The sequence below is a fragment of the Anser anser genome (assembly GCF_964211835.1).
Source record: "Anser anser genome assembly, chromosome: 9".
In the NCBI taxonomy this organism is placed as follows: domain Eukaryota; kingdom Metazoa; phylum Chordata; class Aves; order Anseriformes; family Anatidae; genus Anser; species Anser anser.
The window spans coordinates 11,268,724-11,287,215 of NC_139729.1; the positions used below are offsets into that span (position 1 = coordinate 11,268,724).

The window sequence follows — 18,492 nt, forward strand, 5'->3', positions numbered from 1 at the left end:
TCTAATGCTTCTGTGTCCTTTTTGTGCTGGGGCCCCAGAGCTGAGCACAGGCTCCAGGTGGGGTCTCACAGAAGCAGAGCAGAGGGGCACAGTCCCCTCCCTCGCCCTGCTGGCTGCGCTGCTGCTGGTTCAGCCCAGGGTACAGGTGACTTTCTGGGCTGAAAGCACACATCGCTGGCTCACATAGAGCTTCTTGTCAGCCAAAGTTGATGCATTCCCTCAAGCTGTTTTATGGTTTTGGTATAGTTCCTTCTTATTTTAGAGTCATCACAGTTATTTGTAATGCGTTCTCCGAATATGGAGGGATACTGGGGATCAAATCATTTTATGCTTTGAAAGGGAGCTACTTGGTACTGTTACTGTTTCCCTCCAACAATGCTACTCCGCCTCACATTATACAAAGAAATACGATTCTGTGTAGCAAGAATGGCCCTGATCTACAAAGAGCATGTAGATGGTCTTTACTAATAAAATAAAATAAAAATCTCATGTTCATAAAGGTACCTTGTTGTTCAGGAAGAATAAATGCTAACTTCCACAATATGGGAAAACCTACTAATAATGAATTGTACTGAGGAAGTTACAACAAAATCTTGCCAGGAATTGGGTTTTTTTGTTCTAAGCAGTTTCAGTAGCTGTTATTTTTATCAAAATTTCTCTCCTGCAGGAAGAAAGACTTACCGTACAGTATTAAACTTCACTGATGAATAACCCTGGTAAAACTTGTTATACACACATATTGTTTAATTACATGGAAGTGTTCATATACATGCATATAATACAAAAATTGATTTTTCGTATTTTTCAGTCATAAATGAAATAATTTCTTCCTCTCTGGGTGCTTGCATACTGCAACAAGTAACCTTGGTACATTTTTTCCTAACAGACTTACAAATTTATCTTCAGTTTCGTTTTTTCATTTAAATGTGATTTTATCCATGCTGTTCCTCAAACTGAACACGTTTTCTGTTTACTTTTAATTAGTGACTTCATTTTGATATGAAGAACAGTATTTGTTGTGAGCTCATTGCTGTTAACTAATCTTTGCTAAAATGATAGATAGTGGATAATAAACTTTATTTTATATAAGCTCTCGAGGCTTTGAAAATGTGTTCCATAGAGCTGTGAATTTGATATAACCTAGAATTTTTAGTGCTTTTAAATAATTTAAATTTAATTTAAAAGTTAAAAATAATAAACTATGCTTTGCTGCCTCTTCTCTCTTGGTTCCAGAGTTCATGCAGTTTCCCAAGCAGCTGCACAGGGAGAGCATTTCTGTGAGTGAAAGAGAGGCTTTTTTGGATAACTTTTATTCTGTCTCCATTTTCTGCTTTGGCCTGCACCTTATAAATGCTGGTTTTGGAGCAGTTGAGGCAGTAGGGAAAGAAGTGCTGCAGGGATCCATCCGTCTGTGCAGCAGCTTTGGCTGTTGCAGTACTGAGCGGCGGTGACCATGTCTTGGTAGGCAGGCTGCACTATTTGTGTTTTTAACTAATGCGGCAGCTCGGTCAGCTCTTCTGAAAATGCATCCCTGCATGCTTAAAAACATCTCAGGTCAGTAGCAAGCTGTAATGTAAGACAGTTGGTCATGAAACTTGGCTTTCAGATTGTGTAGTCCCTCCCCTGCAACTTTATCCGAAAGTGACTACCCCCAGTGGAATAAGCCAGCAGCGGGAGCTGAAGTGGTTCTGCAGCTACAAGTAGAGATGGCTTGAAACTGAGGTTCTTTTATGTGCTTCACGATGAGCACGCAGCCTTAATATAAAGCACGCACTTGAATTAATCAGTGTTTCTTTGGTTTAAATGCTTGTTTGAGGTTTTCTTTAAATCACTTCCCCAAATCAAAAAGAGGCATGCAGCAGATGTTAGTGTGCTCCTTTGTAAAGGGAGGCCGGGGACTCGATGGATAACAAGCAGTCCGCAGGATTTTCTGTGTTTGGTTTAGTTCTGGTGTTTATTAGCAAGCTTTGGCAACTCAGAGATTTGCATTCTGCCGTTGGTGCGTGAGTATTTGTCAACAAATTTGAGTCTGGCAGGAGCTGCGTTTTGGATCGGCTGCGTAACGGCCCAGCTCCGGGGGATGCAGTGCGTGACTTAGCCTGGTGGCTGCGTGGTGCTGCTGCAGCTCTGTGCCGTCCTTCTGGGCTGTCCAGGGGCTGTTTGTCATCCCAGCTGGCATGGCAGCCTGCAGTGGTGACTTCCCCTGCTCCTCCTTGCCATTTGTTTCCTCATCAAATGTCTGTCTGTCTGTAGGGGCATTCCTGCAACTCGTTAGTGAGTTGAGAAGATGCTTTGGATTTTGACTAATGATAACAAAAAAAGGTCTCTTAACACCTTAGGTTCCTTAGGTGGATGGCCAGTCCGGTCACGCAAATCCTCATTGGATTAAAGGAGGGGTATTACAGGGCGGGAACATGCAGTCGGGGGCAAGGCAGGACTTTATTTGGTGTCAGCAGCTTTAGGTTTGGTTCAGGTCATGACAGAACTTGATCTAAGCAATCCTCCAGGCTCTTTGTACTGAAGTTCACAAGAGTAGTTATCACCACATTTGTGTGACCAGGATGAGGAGCTGTGCTTTCCCACATTGTTCCCCTTCCCCCAAACCCAATAAAAATCAATTTCCTTTCAAAATGCCTTTCTTTCTATAGAGTCATGTTTGTAAGCAAATTGTTATGATTCTTTGCAGAGACTACTCACATTTTGTAGCAAGAAAGATCATAGATTGACCAAATCTGCAAGTAAAAGGGCTGCAGACTCTAAGTGTTAATACAGCGTACTCGTTCTCAAATGTTTGTGCAGTTCCTAAATTGTAGAGCTGGGAGTTAAACTCATACTTGAGCCAGTCCTCAAACCATGTTTTGCAATCTCTTTCTTCTGGTGGATGCAAATATTTCTGTGTCTCAACAAATTTGAGCCTAATAAGCATGCTTGGTCTATTTCTGGTAATATCTCCTGTAGAGCCTCGAGCGGTAAAGCTGCCGAGTATATTAGTACGGTAAGATGAAAATACCGGCCTAGAACTGCTGAGAGGAGTGCTGGTTTTGCCAGGAGAGCCAGCTGATATTCTCAGGGCAGGTGATGTGAAGTAGGAAAGAAATGCCAAGGGATTTTAGACCTTTGGAGAACTTAGTTTTCTGACCTGCGGCTCTGTGGGGACGTGTTCTCTTACTGAACTGCTGTTCTCATGGGGAGCCTGACTCTTCCTGTAACTGGGGGAATTGTGATTTGGCAACCTTTACTCTTTAAAAGGCTTTGTGCAGAACTGATGTATGTGAACTTGAATTTTCTTTACCGAAAAATGTGTTGGTGGAGAAGATGAATGGATGTGCTTTTATTGAACAACACTAAATGGTAAATACTAGTTACTAGAGAAGCTTAAGTGTGGTGGTTGAGCAGTGTACATAAGTCACGTACAGGCTTCGTAATCACACATAGGATTTGTATGCCTCCTGATTCATGAGGAAGGGCATCTGGATGAGATGCCTGTGTGATTTCAGCTAACACAAAATGTATTTCTAATTCATGTTTGTTAACATGGTTATGTTTCTGAATTTAGTGTTCAGTAAAGATGATGCAATTCTGTTCATTCAAGTGACTATAATGTAACCACATGAACTGGGCCTGGCTCTTTTTGTGCTGAGCTAGCAAAATGAAATGTCTTGTTTAACAAAATAAGAAAGTCTACAGTGCATAGTTGACTTTGCCAGAGCTGCCAGAAGTCTTAAATTCATGTTTGAAGGTTGTAATCTCTTTTTACTTCTTCGAGAAAGAGTAACTATAGAAAATAAGTGACCTAAGACTTAGTTTACACTGCATGACAGGATTGTATAATACCAAAAATAAAATTTACAAGAAGAAACAAGTCTTACAAAAACCTGAAATTAGTTATTTGGTGGCTCAGTTGAGTGAGTATGTGGTATATACATCAGCTATCACTGTACAAAGTGTTGTGTTCAAGGTTCCTGGGTAGGAGAATCTCCATGTGGGCTGTTTTCAAATAGGCGTGTTTCAAATCAAGCTGCTAGAATGGCTCAAGTAATGTTATACAGACTTGCAGACACACAGAACTGATGATTACAATTATCTTTTTTTTGGTTATTGTCAGCTTGTTCCTCTTTAGATAGTTTCTAGCCCAGTAAGTAGCAAACAGGGTTTATACATTGACCTTCCACAGCAAACTGGCAAAAGTTGAGTTTACAAATATGCTAGACTTAAATCTTAACTGGAATAGATAATGGGAAACTGAGCTCTGGAATTCTGTCTTTATCCATGTAACTAATGTCACAGTCATAACTCAATTCGATCAGAATAATTCAGAAATGTTTTCTTGCACTGTTTCCGTAATTTAGGGTTTTTTTGGTTGGTTGTCTTGTGGTTTTTTCTTTTTTTTTTTTACTTGTTTGTTTTTGAACTGGCCTTCCCTGACTCACCAGTAAGTTAACCCTACAGTGTAGTGTGGGGTGTGAATTTCTGTAGCAGGGTCTGTAGGAGTTATTTAGCAACATTGCATGATTTGGTAAAGTTTGAACTGTTCTCACCAGTTCCTCTATTCTTGATTAAACGTGTTTCTTCAATAGCTGTGTTGGGGCATAGCAACTGAAGGTATGTATTTGCATTTTTTCCTGTAAAAATAGCTGCTTATTTAACTGCACCAAACCCTGGGTTTTGGTCTGGGGAGGGACAACAAACAACTCTGCGTTTCGGATGCATTTCTTGTGTGCATCTACTACGTGTTTTCATCAAGAGAGCATCAAAAACCTTTGAAAAAAATCTCCTTGGATATTGCTAGAATATTCCAGTGGGCCAGTATGTTACAGGGCATTTATTCTGCAGCGTGGCAGGAGCAGTGTTTAGAATCTTCTCGTGTTGACTTCACGAGGTAAGGATGTGTTGAGAAGATGGGGGCTCTGTCTTGCAGAGGTCTCCGCTTCTGGATGTGAGTTAGCCAGGCTGCAGACATGGCTGGGGAATGATTTTGAGCATTAAAATACACAAATAAATAAAATTTTCTCTTGCAATGTTCTGTTCAAGTATAAAATCTTTTTGGAGAGAGAGGTAGAAAAGAGTTTGTAATTATATTTAATAAGTACTGAAAAAATCTCATCTTTTGCTTTTAGTTGTATTTATCACGAGTCTTGCTTCCTCTGTAAATGCACCTTTTCTTCACATGATTACGAATGATGGCGTTATTTTGCTTCCTCCTGCTGTTCTTGAGGGCTTCAGTTTCTTAGTAATGGAAATTTAATATGCTGTTCTTCTATTTTTATTTGGCAAAGAATCTGGTACGGCAAACAGCACTGCAGAAGACTGGCCAAGTAACGCCAAGGAAAAAGGAGCGTTCTCTGGGTCATCATGTAGAGATTTCCGTAATCCTTGTTCTTTGCTTTTAACGTTTGCTTTTATGTAAAAGCTGTATGAGTTATGGGTATGTTTGCTAAGTGTTCAATAGAGAAAGGTTATGAAGGACAAAGCATTGTAAAAAGTTTCAACTTATTAATTCCCAAGTCTTTAAAAAAAAACCCACAACTTCAATATTTTCTTGTTGTCATTGAAGTTGCAGTTCATAGGTACTCAAATACTCAAGTTTAATATTTTTAAAATGTTTGCTTCTGTTTCATGGCGTGAACAGAATCAGACTGTCATTAGATGATGTGGACTTCATTTATCAGCTGAATCTCAGTAGATTGTTCCTGAATCAAAGATAGCAGCTGCTGTGTTTTGTCCTGCAAACTGCTGTAGTCCCGCTGGTTCTTTTTCCCCTACACTGATCATAAAATTCTCAGAGGACTTTTTGTAGGATTTCTTTTCATTATGTTTTCCTGTTCTCTGCTGATTGTGTGTATTATAAAATGAGGGCTTGAGTCTTTTATTAAGGTCTCTCTTGCCAGGAGCTGACTGTAGCCAAATGAAAGCACAGTGGCTATGTTTCTTCCCTGTGGTGCCTACATCATAATTTGTCTCTAGAATCTAGAATCTTTAGAATCCAGAAAAGTTCCGGTTCAGTCTTAAGTGCGATGAGAAGGAAAGTTGATGACAAGCTGGTGGTTTGGGAGTTTACATACCTAGACTGCTCTTGAGTCGAGAGAGACCTAGAAACAGCAGAAACCTTGTGAAGATGAGCAAGGAGACCTGCAAGGTCTGTACCTGGGGCCTGGCCTTGTGCTCTTGAGCATCCTTAGCAGACGCAGCTGTTACTTTTTAATTTGTTTCTTGCTAAGATTATCATTAGTTCAGCAAGTCCTGATATAATGCCTAGCTGAAGAAGAATATCTTGATACTTAGGGTTAGCAAGCATGAGAGAGGCCTTTTGTGCTTTTAAGTTGTCTTTCCTTTGCTGTTTTTAGTGTTGTCATCCTGTGTTAAGTGATCTAAAAGTTAGTCCAAATTTTGCTTCCTAGCAAAGTAAGCTTCAGAGTAAAGCAGCATCGGTAACCACTTGTGCATGAAAACAAAGCTGGACAGCATTGCAGCGAGTTAAGATGAATTGCTATTGTATTAGTGACTCACAGTGGTAAAAGAGACAGACTGGGTTATAATTTAAATGCAGCTCTTGTCAAATGCCACGTAGGAGGCAAGATGAAGGAATTAATTGTTAATTCAGAGAGGAAGAATATTGTTTTAGTATTAAAACTGATTGCAAGTATTGCAAGTCAATTTTAATTTATGGCAAAACTATCAAATCAGTAACACTGAAATCATAGCAGCAAACCAAATCCTGTGCATCTTCTAGCTGAAGTCTAGTGCAGCCTTGCAAACATCCATCCTCGTTTGAAGTGCATGACAAGAAACTTGCTGTACAAGTCCCTTTTGTGGGGTGCAGAAAGGGAGTTGTTCTGGGGCATCTGACTTGGGGAAGCAGTTTTCTCTCCTGTGGCCAAAGCAGTAAAGCAGGAGATGTCTCTAGAGTCCAGTGAACTGAAGTATTTTGATTTTTTAATAATGTATTTATGCACCAGTCTTCTGCAAATGACATGTCTGTTCAGAATGAGTCAGGGGTTTAGTTTGAGCATAAGTTGAATTACGTCTGAGATCATCTTGGTTATTTGGTATTTACTTATCACTCGAAATGCAGATTTTGAAGAAACTGTTAAATGTATGTGTAAGTTAAGTGCAGCTGAGCAGACTCAACTGTTCAAGATCCTCAGGTTAACTAAGCCTAGGAGACACTTTCAGTCTGTAAAGTTTTTTCCCTTTGTAGCCCATTCTCCCTTGGGCTTTTAGATGTCTTTATTTCAGATTCTGTCTGCCTGCTTTCTCCAATGTTCCAGAGAGTCTTGGGGTTCGTGTGTTTGTATGTAAAACTTGAAAGGTGTAGGGCTTCCTTTGTCAATCAAATATTGACACTGCTTCTCCTCCTGCAGAGAATAAATCTTTTGAATCAAAATCAGCATCAAAATAACTGTATTTTTCCAGGTCTTGCTCACAGTATGGTGATTTTTTTTATATGCTAAAAATGCTACGTATTCTATCGGTATCATGTGAGTATATGTGTTTGGGATGCGTGAGTACAGAGCTGAAATGAAGGGGAAAAAGCTGTCAATGTAGTAGATTCAGGGCTGTGTATGAAACAAATCTTTCAGGTGTCTCCAAATAGGAAGAGGTTGTTAAGACTTTAGGGCAGAGTAATAAATTTTGACTTGGTCAATGGTTACTTTATCAACCTCCATATTTTTTCATGCAGGTGTAGACGATATTTTATTATTTTACATCTGTTGCAACAGAATGGCCAGGACTGGGAAAGCTACCAAATCCTTTGCCCCCACTTTGTATGGTCCGAATTCAGACCCCATTCACCTGGAAGTTCTTGTTACAGATAGAACACAGCAGTGATTGAATGCTAGTATGTATGAGGGGTGTCTTTAAAGGCAGTAGAGCCCTGGGGAAATCCTGGGAAAATGTTGATTAAAAGCAGTCTTGTATGATATAGGTCAGTATTTTTGTCTTTAGTTTTGTGATTCATGTTTTAGGAACATTTTTATTTAATTTTATTATAAATAATTTATTTATAATAAAATAATTTTATAAAATTTACTTAATTCAAAATCTGACTGAGATTTAAAAATACAAAGGACAGGAATTTTATGCATTTTCTCCTGTTACTGTAGGATTTTTTTCTTTTTTTAAAAAGTATGTCATTGCATGGTCACGGGGCTAAGTTATGCAAACTTGTACTGCCCTGTTGCATGTCAGTGACCAACGCAAGCTTTCCTTATCACTGCGTTGCATGCTCTTTTTTGTCAAAAGTCATGTTCTGTTAAGGAGCTACTTTTGTGTTCCTGCTTAACGTAGCCATTACCTCACTTGGGTAACTACCGGGAACGACATCATTGAGGTGTAGAACTGTAAATTAGTGCAAAAACTGTAAATCAGATGATTTGGGTTAGAAAGGACCTCAAAGACCACTGCCCCCAGCCCCATCCAGCCTGGCCTTGGGCACTGCAAGGGATGGGGCACCCACAGCTTCCCTGGAAGGGAAGGGCCTGGGCCAGGGCCTCATCACCCTCATAGGAAAGAATTTCTTCCTTGTATCTAATCTAAATCTGCCCTCTTTTGCTTCAAAGCTGTAACTCCTTTTCCTGATCCTGCACTCCACTGTAAAAGTCCCTCCCCAGCTCTCCTGCAGAGGCTCCCTTTAGGCACGTGGCTTCTGTGAGGTCTCCCGGGAGCCTTCTCTCCTCCAGGCTGCACAAGCCCAACTCCCTCAGCCTGGCTCCATAGAGAGGTGCTCCTACCCTCTGAGCGTTCTCGTGGGTCCTCCTGGGCCCCAGAGCTGAACGCAGGGCTGCAGGTGGGGTCTCACAGGAGCAGAGCAGAGGGGCACAATCCCTTCCCTCACCCTGCTGCTGTTGGGGCAGCCCAGGGTATGGGCGGCTTTCGGGGCTGCAAGCGCACATTGCTGACTTGTGGTCAGTTTTTCCCCCAAATCCAACCCCAGGTCCTTCTCCTCAGGGCTGCTGTCAATCCACTAATTGCTCAGCTTGTGTGTAACATAATGTTACTTTTTGTATTATGAAAAATTCATCGTTTCTGCTATTAATTATTTATATTATTTTTAATTATGAATTATATTTTAGTTTTATTTATTTTATTATTTTTAACATTACTGTTAAAAGGTAATAAAAAGGACTGATTAAATTGTTTGAGATTCTTGAGTGCCTCTCACACTTGTAAAATTTTCAGACTTCAGATAATTTTTATACTGTAAATGTAACGAAACATTTTCCAGTAAAACAGGAGGTTGAAACACAAAGTAGTTTGAATTGGTCAAAATAATATCTTCTTTACTAGCTCTTTAAATTAGCATCATTTTTTTAATGTTTTTTCCCTCTTTTCCCTGTGGAATTTTGTTTTGTACTGTGAAGGAAATGTGATCAATCTTTTCTTCAGAAAAATTGCAACGTCTGTGTAGAGCAGAATCAAAGTTACCTCTGCTGGGAGAGTTTAATTCATTGGCAGCTGGATCAATTGCTTTAAGCAGATTCCCAGTGTATCTTCAGGAAAGTGTAGTGGAAGTTGCTGTCCATGCTGTTTTTTTCAGCATTTCTAGTGATGTGTATTTCTAACATTTGTAGATTATAAGCGTATCTGCTTCAGCAAATGAAATAGGGGAGATGCAAAAATGTTGATTTAATCTTTTGCTCAGGTTTGTTCCCTCTTTAAAGGAAGAATTATTTTCAGAATGCTGAATTCAGTTAATTTAAAACATTAGGAAGACAGTTTACTTCAAGATTACATGACTTGCAAAAATAAAGAATCCTTTTTTATCTAACCCTCCCCCTGGTAATTTTGTGCTTCCAAGACAGGCCGATGAGTCTAGCAGTCTGTCACAGTTCAAAGCCCTTAGCCACGATGGTTTGCTCCATTCCCATGTAGTGGAGAGTAAAATGAGTGGTGTGAACATATCTGTGGTTTTGTTCTTTAAAACCTGAAACACTTTGCTAAAGATGGCAGGAGTAGCATGCATAAAGAGTATGTTCTTCCACATAATTCTTTTACAATGGGAAGAAGATTCCCAGGTAAGGAAGAACACTGCATGGTGAGATCTACAAAGAGGTTTCCCAGAAATAACATGAATGTTTCAGGAATGGGAAAGACATGGAAGTGCCCACTGCTGGTCCCCAGAGCAGAGATGGATGTTGTTTCAAAGGATGAAAAAGGGGAGAACGTTTTGGAATGCCTTTACTTGCAAAGCTTCAGCACTGAATAACGCGTTGGACTTGGTCTGATGTTTGTTATTTAGATATACTTAAGGATTCCTTAATGTAGAAGTTAAATGCAGAGTGTTTGTTTTTTTTTTTCAGAAATGGTTATTCACCGTAGGATTTTTGAAATTGGACAAGCACAGCTGTTAAACGTACAATGTATAGATGTTGCTTTCTTTCCTTTTAGTAACATTTCTCCAGTCAAAGAAGTGGGCGTTACTGATGTGTTGAACAATGACTTGTTATGCTGACTTTGCACTGTGGTGCTACCTTGTATTTTCTGCCTGGGAAAGCTGAAATAGTTCTTCTATAAACTTTTTTTTTTTTTTCCACTGAATGACCTGAATCATATTTTGGACTCCAATGTGCTATTGCAATGCAAATAATTACAGTTAATTTTCACTGTTTCTGTTATACTGCAAAAGTGTTTTCCTTTAAAGCTTTGTTTAACTTTACAGACAGTTTTTTTAGCTGATACAAGCAAGCTAAGGGAGAGACTGTAGAGACATTGGTCTCAAAAGCACAAGACAAGTTAGGGTACTGGTAGCTTCAATATTAAACTGCTGTGTTTGACTCAAGTAGAAGTTCTTGGAGGTGAATATTCAGTTTTGATCTGATAACTGACTGCATAGGCAAACCCTTCATTTCCAAAACTTCTCTGGAAACGTCGTTTGCTGTGTGTATATACACACACACCTGCACGCTATAGGTATGACGTATGCAAAGACGACTTGGGTGTAAGGATATTACGTGGATAAAAGCATGATATTTGAGGCATTATTAGAAGGACGTGATTATGAGCAGCTGGGTTAAATCCTTCTGTAGATTCATACAGTTTGCAACTGCACGTAGGAAGCTTTTTGTGATGGAGGCAGTGATCTAGGAAGTTGGAGAAAACAGTTTTTTGAAAAAGAACATAAAGCCTTCATTTCCTTAATCCTGTGCCATCTCGTGTTTTGTCACATAGTCTTGTCACAACCACGACCTCAGCGAGCAGTGTCTAAGTGTGAAGAGGTGTAATTAACATCCGTATATGCCTTTGATAACCATAAACCATTGTTTCCATAGATACTCCTGTTAGGTGAATGGTGTTTACAATAATCTGAGCCAGAGACTGCTTGCAATAGCTTTGGGAATGTCCAGTCTAAAATGCTCACATAGCAAATGTTTATTTACCTATGTTTGAAAGAGATTTTTTTTTTTCAGGAGATCCGGTTTTCTGAAATACGAGAGTGATTGGTGAATTAACCTGTTGCTTTGGAGCGTTTCTCTAAAAAGGCGTTTTTATAAAATGTCTTCTTGCAAATACCTGATCAGAGTGTTTTGGAAGCTGCAGCATGTGTGCGTCTGCATTCTTGCTCTTGGTTCTTCAAATTCATTTTTCCATTACCTATAAGGGAATACAGATATTGTGTGCGTTTGAAAAGTTACCTTTTTTTTTTTTTTCCCTCTCTGGCTTAAAGGTATCTTTAGACTTGAGAGTGATTAGAACTGGATTTTTTTTTTTTTTTTTCTTTTTCTAAGAGTTGTAGGAGAACCTGAGATAGCGTTGGGGTACTTGGCATACTTCCTGCGTCAGAAAGTTCTGCCTCCTTTTTCTTGTTTCAAAGGAGCTTAATGTTTCAGTAATGGTGTGGTGACAGCGATGTTACTAGGTCTACCTCCAAACACTATCTTATTAGGCCACCTGGTACTGAGCAGCTTTCAGGCAAATATGAAGGCTTGTTTACGTAAAAGTTCTTCTTTTTCCAATTACACAAGTTGGTCTAATGAAAGATGCTATTCCTGCCAACAGTCTTAAATTTTCTGACCTTATTTAAGGAAATGTGTCATTTTAGTTCAGACTTCTGTCTTCGGAAGTAACAGCCAGATGTCATCGGTGATGCGTGTTACCATTCACCTGACGCACATTCGGTTAGCAGTAGGAAGGAGTGTATGACTGCTAGGTTTGCAAAGCCTGTGCAGGGTCAGCCCTGCCCCATACCAACAACTGCGTGTTGGAAGGGCAGCCTGCACCTTGGCACTATTTCATACCTTCTTTTACATCTAACACGTCTATCTTACCTTTATTGCGCTGTTTAAAAAATTGAAACGTTTTTCAATTACTGAGATAAGAAAAGGCAAGATAAAGCTGTAAGCTCAATGATTGAAATACCTTTCCAGCTCCCTCAAATTGAGGGTCCGAGTACTTTAATTAAACAGGAAATTGCATTCATGGATGTCCAAGCAGATTTCAGTTTCTTGTTCTGAATGCTACCAGTTCCATTTTCATTCCTTTTACTAAATGCACGCTGACTCTGTGTAAGCTTTTTAGCATTGGTGCAAATAAGATTTCTCAGCATTGTTTGCTTTCTTCAATTTATTTTGGCTTAAAGCTCATGCCAAACTACAACTTGTGGACAGAGGAGTGCTAGCTGAAAATTAAGTGTGAGTTTTCACTGGTTCAGTGTGTGTCAGTACTTAATCTGAAGTCAGTATTTACATTGAAGACGGTATATTTTGTAGTCTTCAGCTGTGAGGAGCTTGCTGTGGTATCACTTGGAGATTTTACAGAAGTAAAAATTACTTTTAGGCTAGTTTCTCTTTGTCAGAAAAAAAAATTCGTATTGCTGCTGATGGTGAGCAATGGCATTTTGCATCATTAGATTTGTAAATTATTTTTGTTCTTATTTTTTATTGCCCTTTTTCTGTCCTATTAAACCTTCTTTATTTCAACCCACATTTTTTTTATATTTTTTTCCCTGTTTCTTTCCCCCATCCCACCTGGGATTGGTTGGTTGGAGCGAGTGGATGGCTATGTGGTGCTGAGCTGCTGGTGGGTTAAACCTCAACAGGGGCGATGTTTGGTTACACTTATTAGAGAATCTTGAAAATTACATAATTGATTTATTTTGCAGTAATGCAACTGAAAGTGTACCTTAAGGCAGAAAGTGATCTGTGGTATGTTTATTATAAGCTATGTAAAGGAAATGTAATTTTATTTTTGCATCCTAGAGTAAGGTTTTAGGGTAGTCCTTTAAAACTTTTTTCCTTGTTAATAGTTTAAATGGCAAGTACCATGGTGTTTCCTGTTGTATACTGAATCTGAAGCATCACGTTGTTTGGAAGGAGCTGCTTGTTTCTTGCCTGTATTATTCTTATTGAGGACATTATTTTCCTGCACAGTTAAGCAATAATAAAACAGACTTTATAGTGATCTGTTTCAGTAAAAAATTCCTCTCAGTACCTGATCAAAGTAAGTTGATCACTTGATCACTTTAAGGTGAGTGATGTGTGACACAGAGGAAGAAAAACACTTGTTCAGAGAACGCCGCAAATGTAACTTCAAGAAGTACTGTTTACTGGGTAGAAGCATTATTTATACTTGTAGACTTAAGTTATTGGAGGTACTAATATTGCAGTTTTATCGTTATTGTGTAGTAACCTATTGTTTCACTTTTTTCAGTCTTCCAGAAACAAGATAGCCATGGCCACAGAAATTGGCTCCCCGCCCCGATTTTTCCATATGCCGAGGTTCCAGCACCAGGCGCCTCGGCAGTTGTTCTACAAAAGACCTGATTTTGCACAGCAGCAAGCAATGCAACAGCTTACTTTTGATGGAAAACGAATGCGAAAAGCTGTGAACCGAAAGACTATAGACTACAATCCCTCTGTAATTAAATATTTGGAGGTTGGTTAATTTTCTGGTTTTGTTTGAAAAACATTTTTCCTTCATGAAATGTGGAATTCCGTTTTCCAGATGTTTGTAGAGCAGTCTGGAATATTGAGAGATCTACTGCTGCATTTTCAAACCAAGTGACAAATGCCTGTAAACTTGGTATAGGGTGAACACACGTTTTCGGTTATTCGTAATAAAACTGCACATATACACAACTGAATTTACAGTTAAATTGTAAGCATCAATTTTAACATTGTCTGTCTTGGAATTACAACTTGGGAGTGCATATTAATGTCTCGTGTGATGTTCTGAGTTCTTGGTGGACACAACTCAGTGTAAACAATGTAATTATTCTTTTATTTTGAAATAAAAAGTTCTTGAAGTGGGAAATAAACCATTTCCCTTTCTCCTCCAAAACCAGATCACCATAAAATGTATTTTCATTTTACTAAATAACACTGTTTAGAACTGTGGTCTCTGAAAATCCTATTCTGTACTCTTAAAAGACAGAGAACAACTTTAATGAAATTTTCGGAAGAAGTGGTTCTGTGAAAAGTGATTTATTAGCTTTCCTGATGGGGTGCTATTCATTTCTTCATAAATAAAATTCTTTGATCAAGATGTGCTCTACAAATGCTGACTATTAGCTCAGAAGACAAAGAATCAAATCAGCAGATAGAGGAATTGTTCAAATCTCAACAGCAACATTGCAAAGGTGTGATGAACTGAATTTGGTCTGCTGTGGCCAGTGCATGATTGTAGTTTGTAGATGTTAAAAATTCAAATGTTTTTCTTACTTAAATTTATAAGTTACTGTCTAAGATCTGTTTAAATACCAAATATTAAAACATTCTTAATATTTCAGGAATGCCCACCCCGAAAAGAACTCTAGTGGACAAATTGTAAAAAACAATTGTAGTAGCTCAGGACCTCTCTTTCACTTTGGCAGAAATAAGCTACCTTGTTGCCCTGTTTATTAAACACGTAAATGAGAGAGAGGAAAAAAAAAGATTTGTTTTGAGTGCTTGGGATATACCAAAATTCCACTTCAGTCACCATTTCTAACACTAAGATGATTTGATGTGGTCCCACAAAAAAGTGAATAACGGTTTATACGTAGTTCCTTCTTGGCTTAAGAAATTCTGGCAAACTGTAGTAGTGTATGCTAGAAATGTTTTAACTAATGTTCTAGCTTATGTTTCTAATATGTACACATGCAAGTTGGTAATATGAAGCCAAAATTTTTCATTTCTATTTCAGGGGAGGTTTAGGTTGGAATTTCTGAGACATTTATTCTCAGAAAGAGTAGTCAGGCATTGGAACGGGTTGCCCAGGGAGGTGGTGGCGTCACTTTTCCTGGGGGTGTTTGAGAAAAGGTTGGACTTGATGCTTGGAGATGTGGTTTAGTGGGTGACATTGGTAGTAGGGTGATGGTTGGACCAGATGATCTTGGAGGTCTTTTCCAACTTTAATGACTCTGTGTAAAGTACTTTTTTAAAGTTGGTGTTTGGCATGTCAAATTTAACACACCCAAGGTATTTTTATCACTGGGTCTTCTAAGTTTTATGCATTTCAATACAATGTTATCTTTACTTGATGCTTAAGCCACAGTGCTTTGGGATTTGCCAACCAGGCTGTCAACACATTATTTTCTGTTGTTTAACCGTGAAGTAGTGGAGATATGAACTAGGAGTTGTTTTCTTCTTTCCAGAATAGAGTATGGCAGAGAGACCAGCGAGATATGCGAGCAATCCAGCCTGATGCAGGATATTATAATGATGTAAGTAAAATCTTTCTTCTGAAACTGATGACGTTCTGTAGGTAAAATTGGTCCAGAAAATCAGAGCAACTCTGCCTGTCAGCTGAGAGTATCTTTTTGTCCACAAGAGGTCTCAAATATATGAAGGGAGTTTTCTCCCTACATTATTTTGTTCTGTTGAAATTTGCCCATGAGAAACCGCAATTGGGTAGGCTTTTAATTTATGAACATAAACTCTCATAACACAGTGAGCTTAGTACATTGCTCTTGAAGATGCTGGTTCTGCATGTTAGAAATGGTAAGTCATACAGACTTCTGCTTCATACAGTCTGCTTCCACGGACTTACTCCTGATAATATTCCTGCAAATGAAAAACTTGCTTTTCTAGAAATGGGTGTTGAGAATGCATGTTTTCCTTCTAGTTAGAAATGTCACTTCTAAATCTCTTTCTCTTTTTGTAGTTGGTCCCTCCCATAGGAATGCTGAACAACCCTATGAATGCTGTAACAACAAAATTTGTTCGGACATCTACTAATAAAGTAAAATGCCCAGTATTTGTTGTCAGGGTGAGTATAGTGTTGGATTTACTTAGACGTATTGTCTTATTTTAGAGTCTTGATATTCTTAACTGCAGAGAGAAACAAAGGATCAGATCAGTTAAAGCATTTTCAAATAAAACTAACATGGGATACGTGGATGACTACTGTGTCTACTTCTAGTCTTTTTGTGGAGGATTTTAGGAAATCAAATGGTAAGGTCTGAGTACAAAGTACTTCTTTCCGACCTTGGGGTGCATTTAATCTTTTTCGGATTGTTTTGGGGACTAATAATCAGATAAAAGGCAGTTAGGTCTTTGTGCACCTTGACTCTTGTAGAATCTTTTAACAACTTTTCCATTACGTCAGCAGTATTGTTTAGTATCGTCTGCTAGGAGTGTGTTGGTGCCAATAAACTGTTTCTTCCCTTTGGTTAAATTGTTGTTGCTTCTATAGCAGACTAGCTTTGTTCTCTTGTTAGAAAAGTCAAAAACTCTCTGGCTTCTGCATTTTTGTCTATTTTGCATTCACTGGCCAATCACTTAGTAAATACTAGTTCTGAAATTCCCTGGAAGAAGCTTGAGATTTATTTAGAGGATTGTGAAGAAATGCTACATTTACACAGTTAAATCTTTCTTTTGCAGTGGACTCCTGAGGGGAGACGCTTGGTTACTGGTGCATCTAGTGGAGAGTTCACATTGTGGAATGGACTGACTTTCAATTTTGAAACAATATTACAGGTAAATTCATCTGTCAAGATCTCTGTGCATTTCCTTGAGGTCCTGGAGCATGTTTTGGGGAAAATTTTTTCACCTGCTCCTCATCTTGGGCCAGTGGTCTAAGAGTGGTAATGGGAGTCTCTGGGTGGTTGTTTTTTTTTTTTTTTGGTTTTGTTCTGACCCTATGTCAGACTGTGGCTATAGGCAATTCACTTAATGCTTCTCATTCCATTTGCGTATGCTTTACTAACTGTTCTTAGGGATTCACTACTTATACTAAAACAACACAATTTGGAAACGAAGTGTATATACTCTTTATTTAGAGGGCAGTTGTATACAGTATAAGGGAATGTTTTTTTCCCCCAGCAAGAATTTATTGAATCTCACTGGATTGTTATTGTTCTCATTTTTTTTGTTACATCTGTTTAAGTAGGAACTTTTAAAAACTTTGATGTTTGTGTGAGTCAGACAGTATTTGAACAAGTTTGCTAGATGTTTTGTTTCTGAATTTACAGGCTCACGACAGCCCTGTAAGGGCTATGACTTGGTCACACAATGATATGTGGATGCTGACAGCAGACCATGGGGGATATGTGAAATACTGGCAGTCCAACATGAACAACGTCAAGATGTTCCAGGCACATAAGGAGGCGATTAGAGAGGCCAGGTTTATACACAATATACCATTTTCTGTAGTACCTATTGCCATGATTAGACTGTTCTCTAAGTGTATTCTGGGTGAAGAAATGCATGGGTTCTGTCAGATTCTGGGAAACTTCCTGCACCACATAAACACAATATTTTCTTTTGTTTCCACATTCTCACCGTTTTGCTGGCACCTTTCTGAATTAGTATTGTCCCAGTATCGGCCTCTGCAATATGTTAGAGATGTATTTGTCTGCCGCATTTTGCACTGGTATTCTTTTCATTTTTATATGGTGACGATGTGTATCAGTTATTCCTTTTTATACGCACTGTGTAAGACAACAATTTCATTCCAAATAAAGAATTCAGTCTTTAATAACGTAACTGAATAAAATATAAAGCCTTCAGAAATAAAACACCTGCATAGTTCTCACAAAATAATAAAACACTAAATAAAGTGAAGAACTGCTTGGCTTGGTGAAGCCAAGACTTCCAGTAATACTAAATACCCACGCAGACTGCCACATACAGAAGTCTAATGTTAATACTGAATGGGTTCTTCAAGCCTGAAACTGTAAGCAAGCCATTGAAAAGAAGACTATAGGATATTCTCTTGGTTCAGTGTTGATGCCTCAGATGTGCAAATGTCTATACATATAAAAAATGGAATCTGAAGTGATACTATCAGTAAGATGTAAATGAAGGATGTCTCTAAAGCAAACCTGCATATAATCTTTAGTAAGATACGGAAGTAGAAGAACTGTTTTTAAACTAAGCCTGAAGAGAAGCTGCAGACCCCAAATGAAGCTAAAGCAGTGTTTCTTCGGGTTCAGGTGCTGGCCCTTGGTGGTAAAGGTTCACTGCCACTAAAACGCGTTCCACTAAAGTCACCATTTTTCTTTGATAGGGTGTAGCATTTTCTGTTAGTTCGGTTATGAAAAGTGCTTATGTTGGATTCAGTTACTGTCTGACT

General features: G+C 38.7%; 1 protein-coding gene across 11 annotated transcripts in view; it reads left to right on the top strand.

The window, feature by feature from the left end:
• WDR33 (WD repeat domain 33) overlaps window positions 1–18,492 on the top strand; it is a 68,195-nt gene that overhangs the window by 3,828 nt on the left and 45,875 nt on the right. For all 11 annotated transcript variants that reach the window (XR_014588414.1, XM_083849370.1, XM_083849373.1 and 8 more), the window contains exons 2-6: window positions 13,648–13,872; window positions 15,572–15,640; window positions 16,081–16,185; window positions 16,800–16,895; window positions 17,390–17,541. Coding sequence is in view for 10 of the 11 variants with exons in the window: in XM_083849370.1 (XP_083705496.1) it covers window positions 13,669–13,872; window positions 15,572–15,640; window positions 16,081–16,185; window positions 16,800–16,895; window positions 17,390–17,541 (626 nt within the window). In the remaining variant the exon portion in view is untranslated. The remainder of the gene's footprint in view (window positions 1–13,647; window positions 13,873–15,571; window positions 15,641–16,080; window positions 16,186–16,799; window positions 16,896–17,389; window positions 17,542–18,492) is intronic.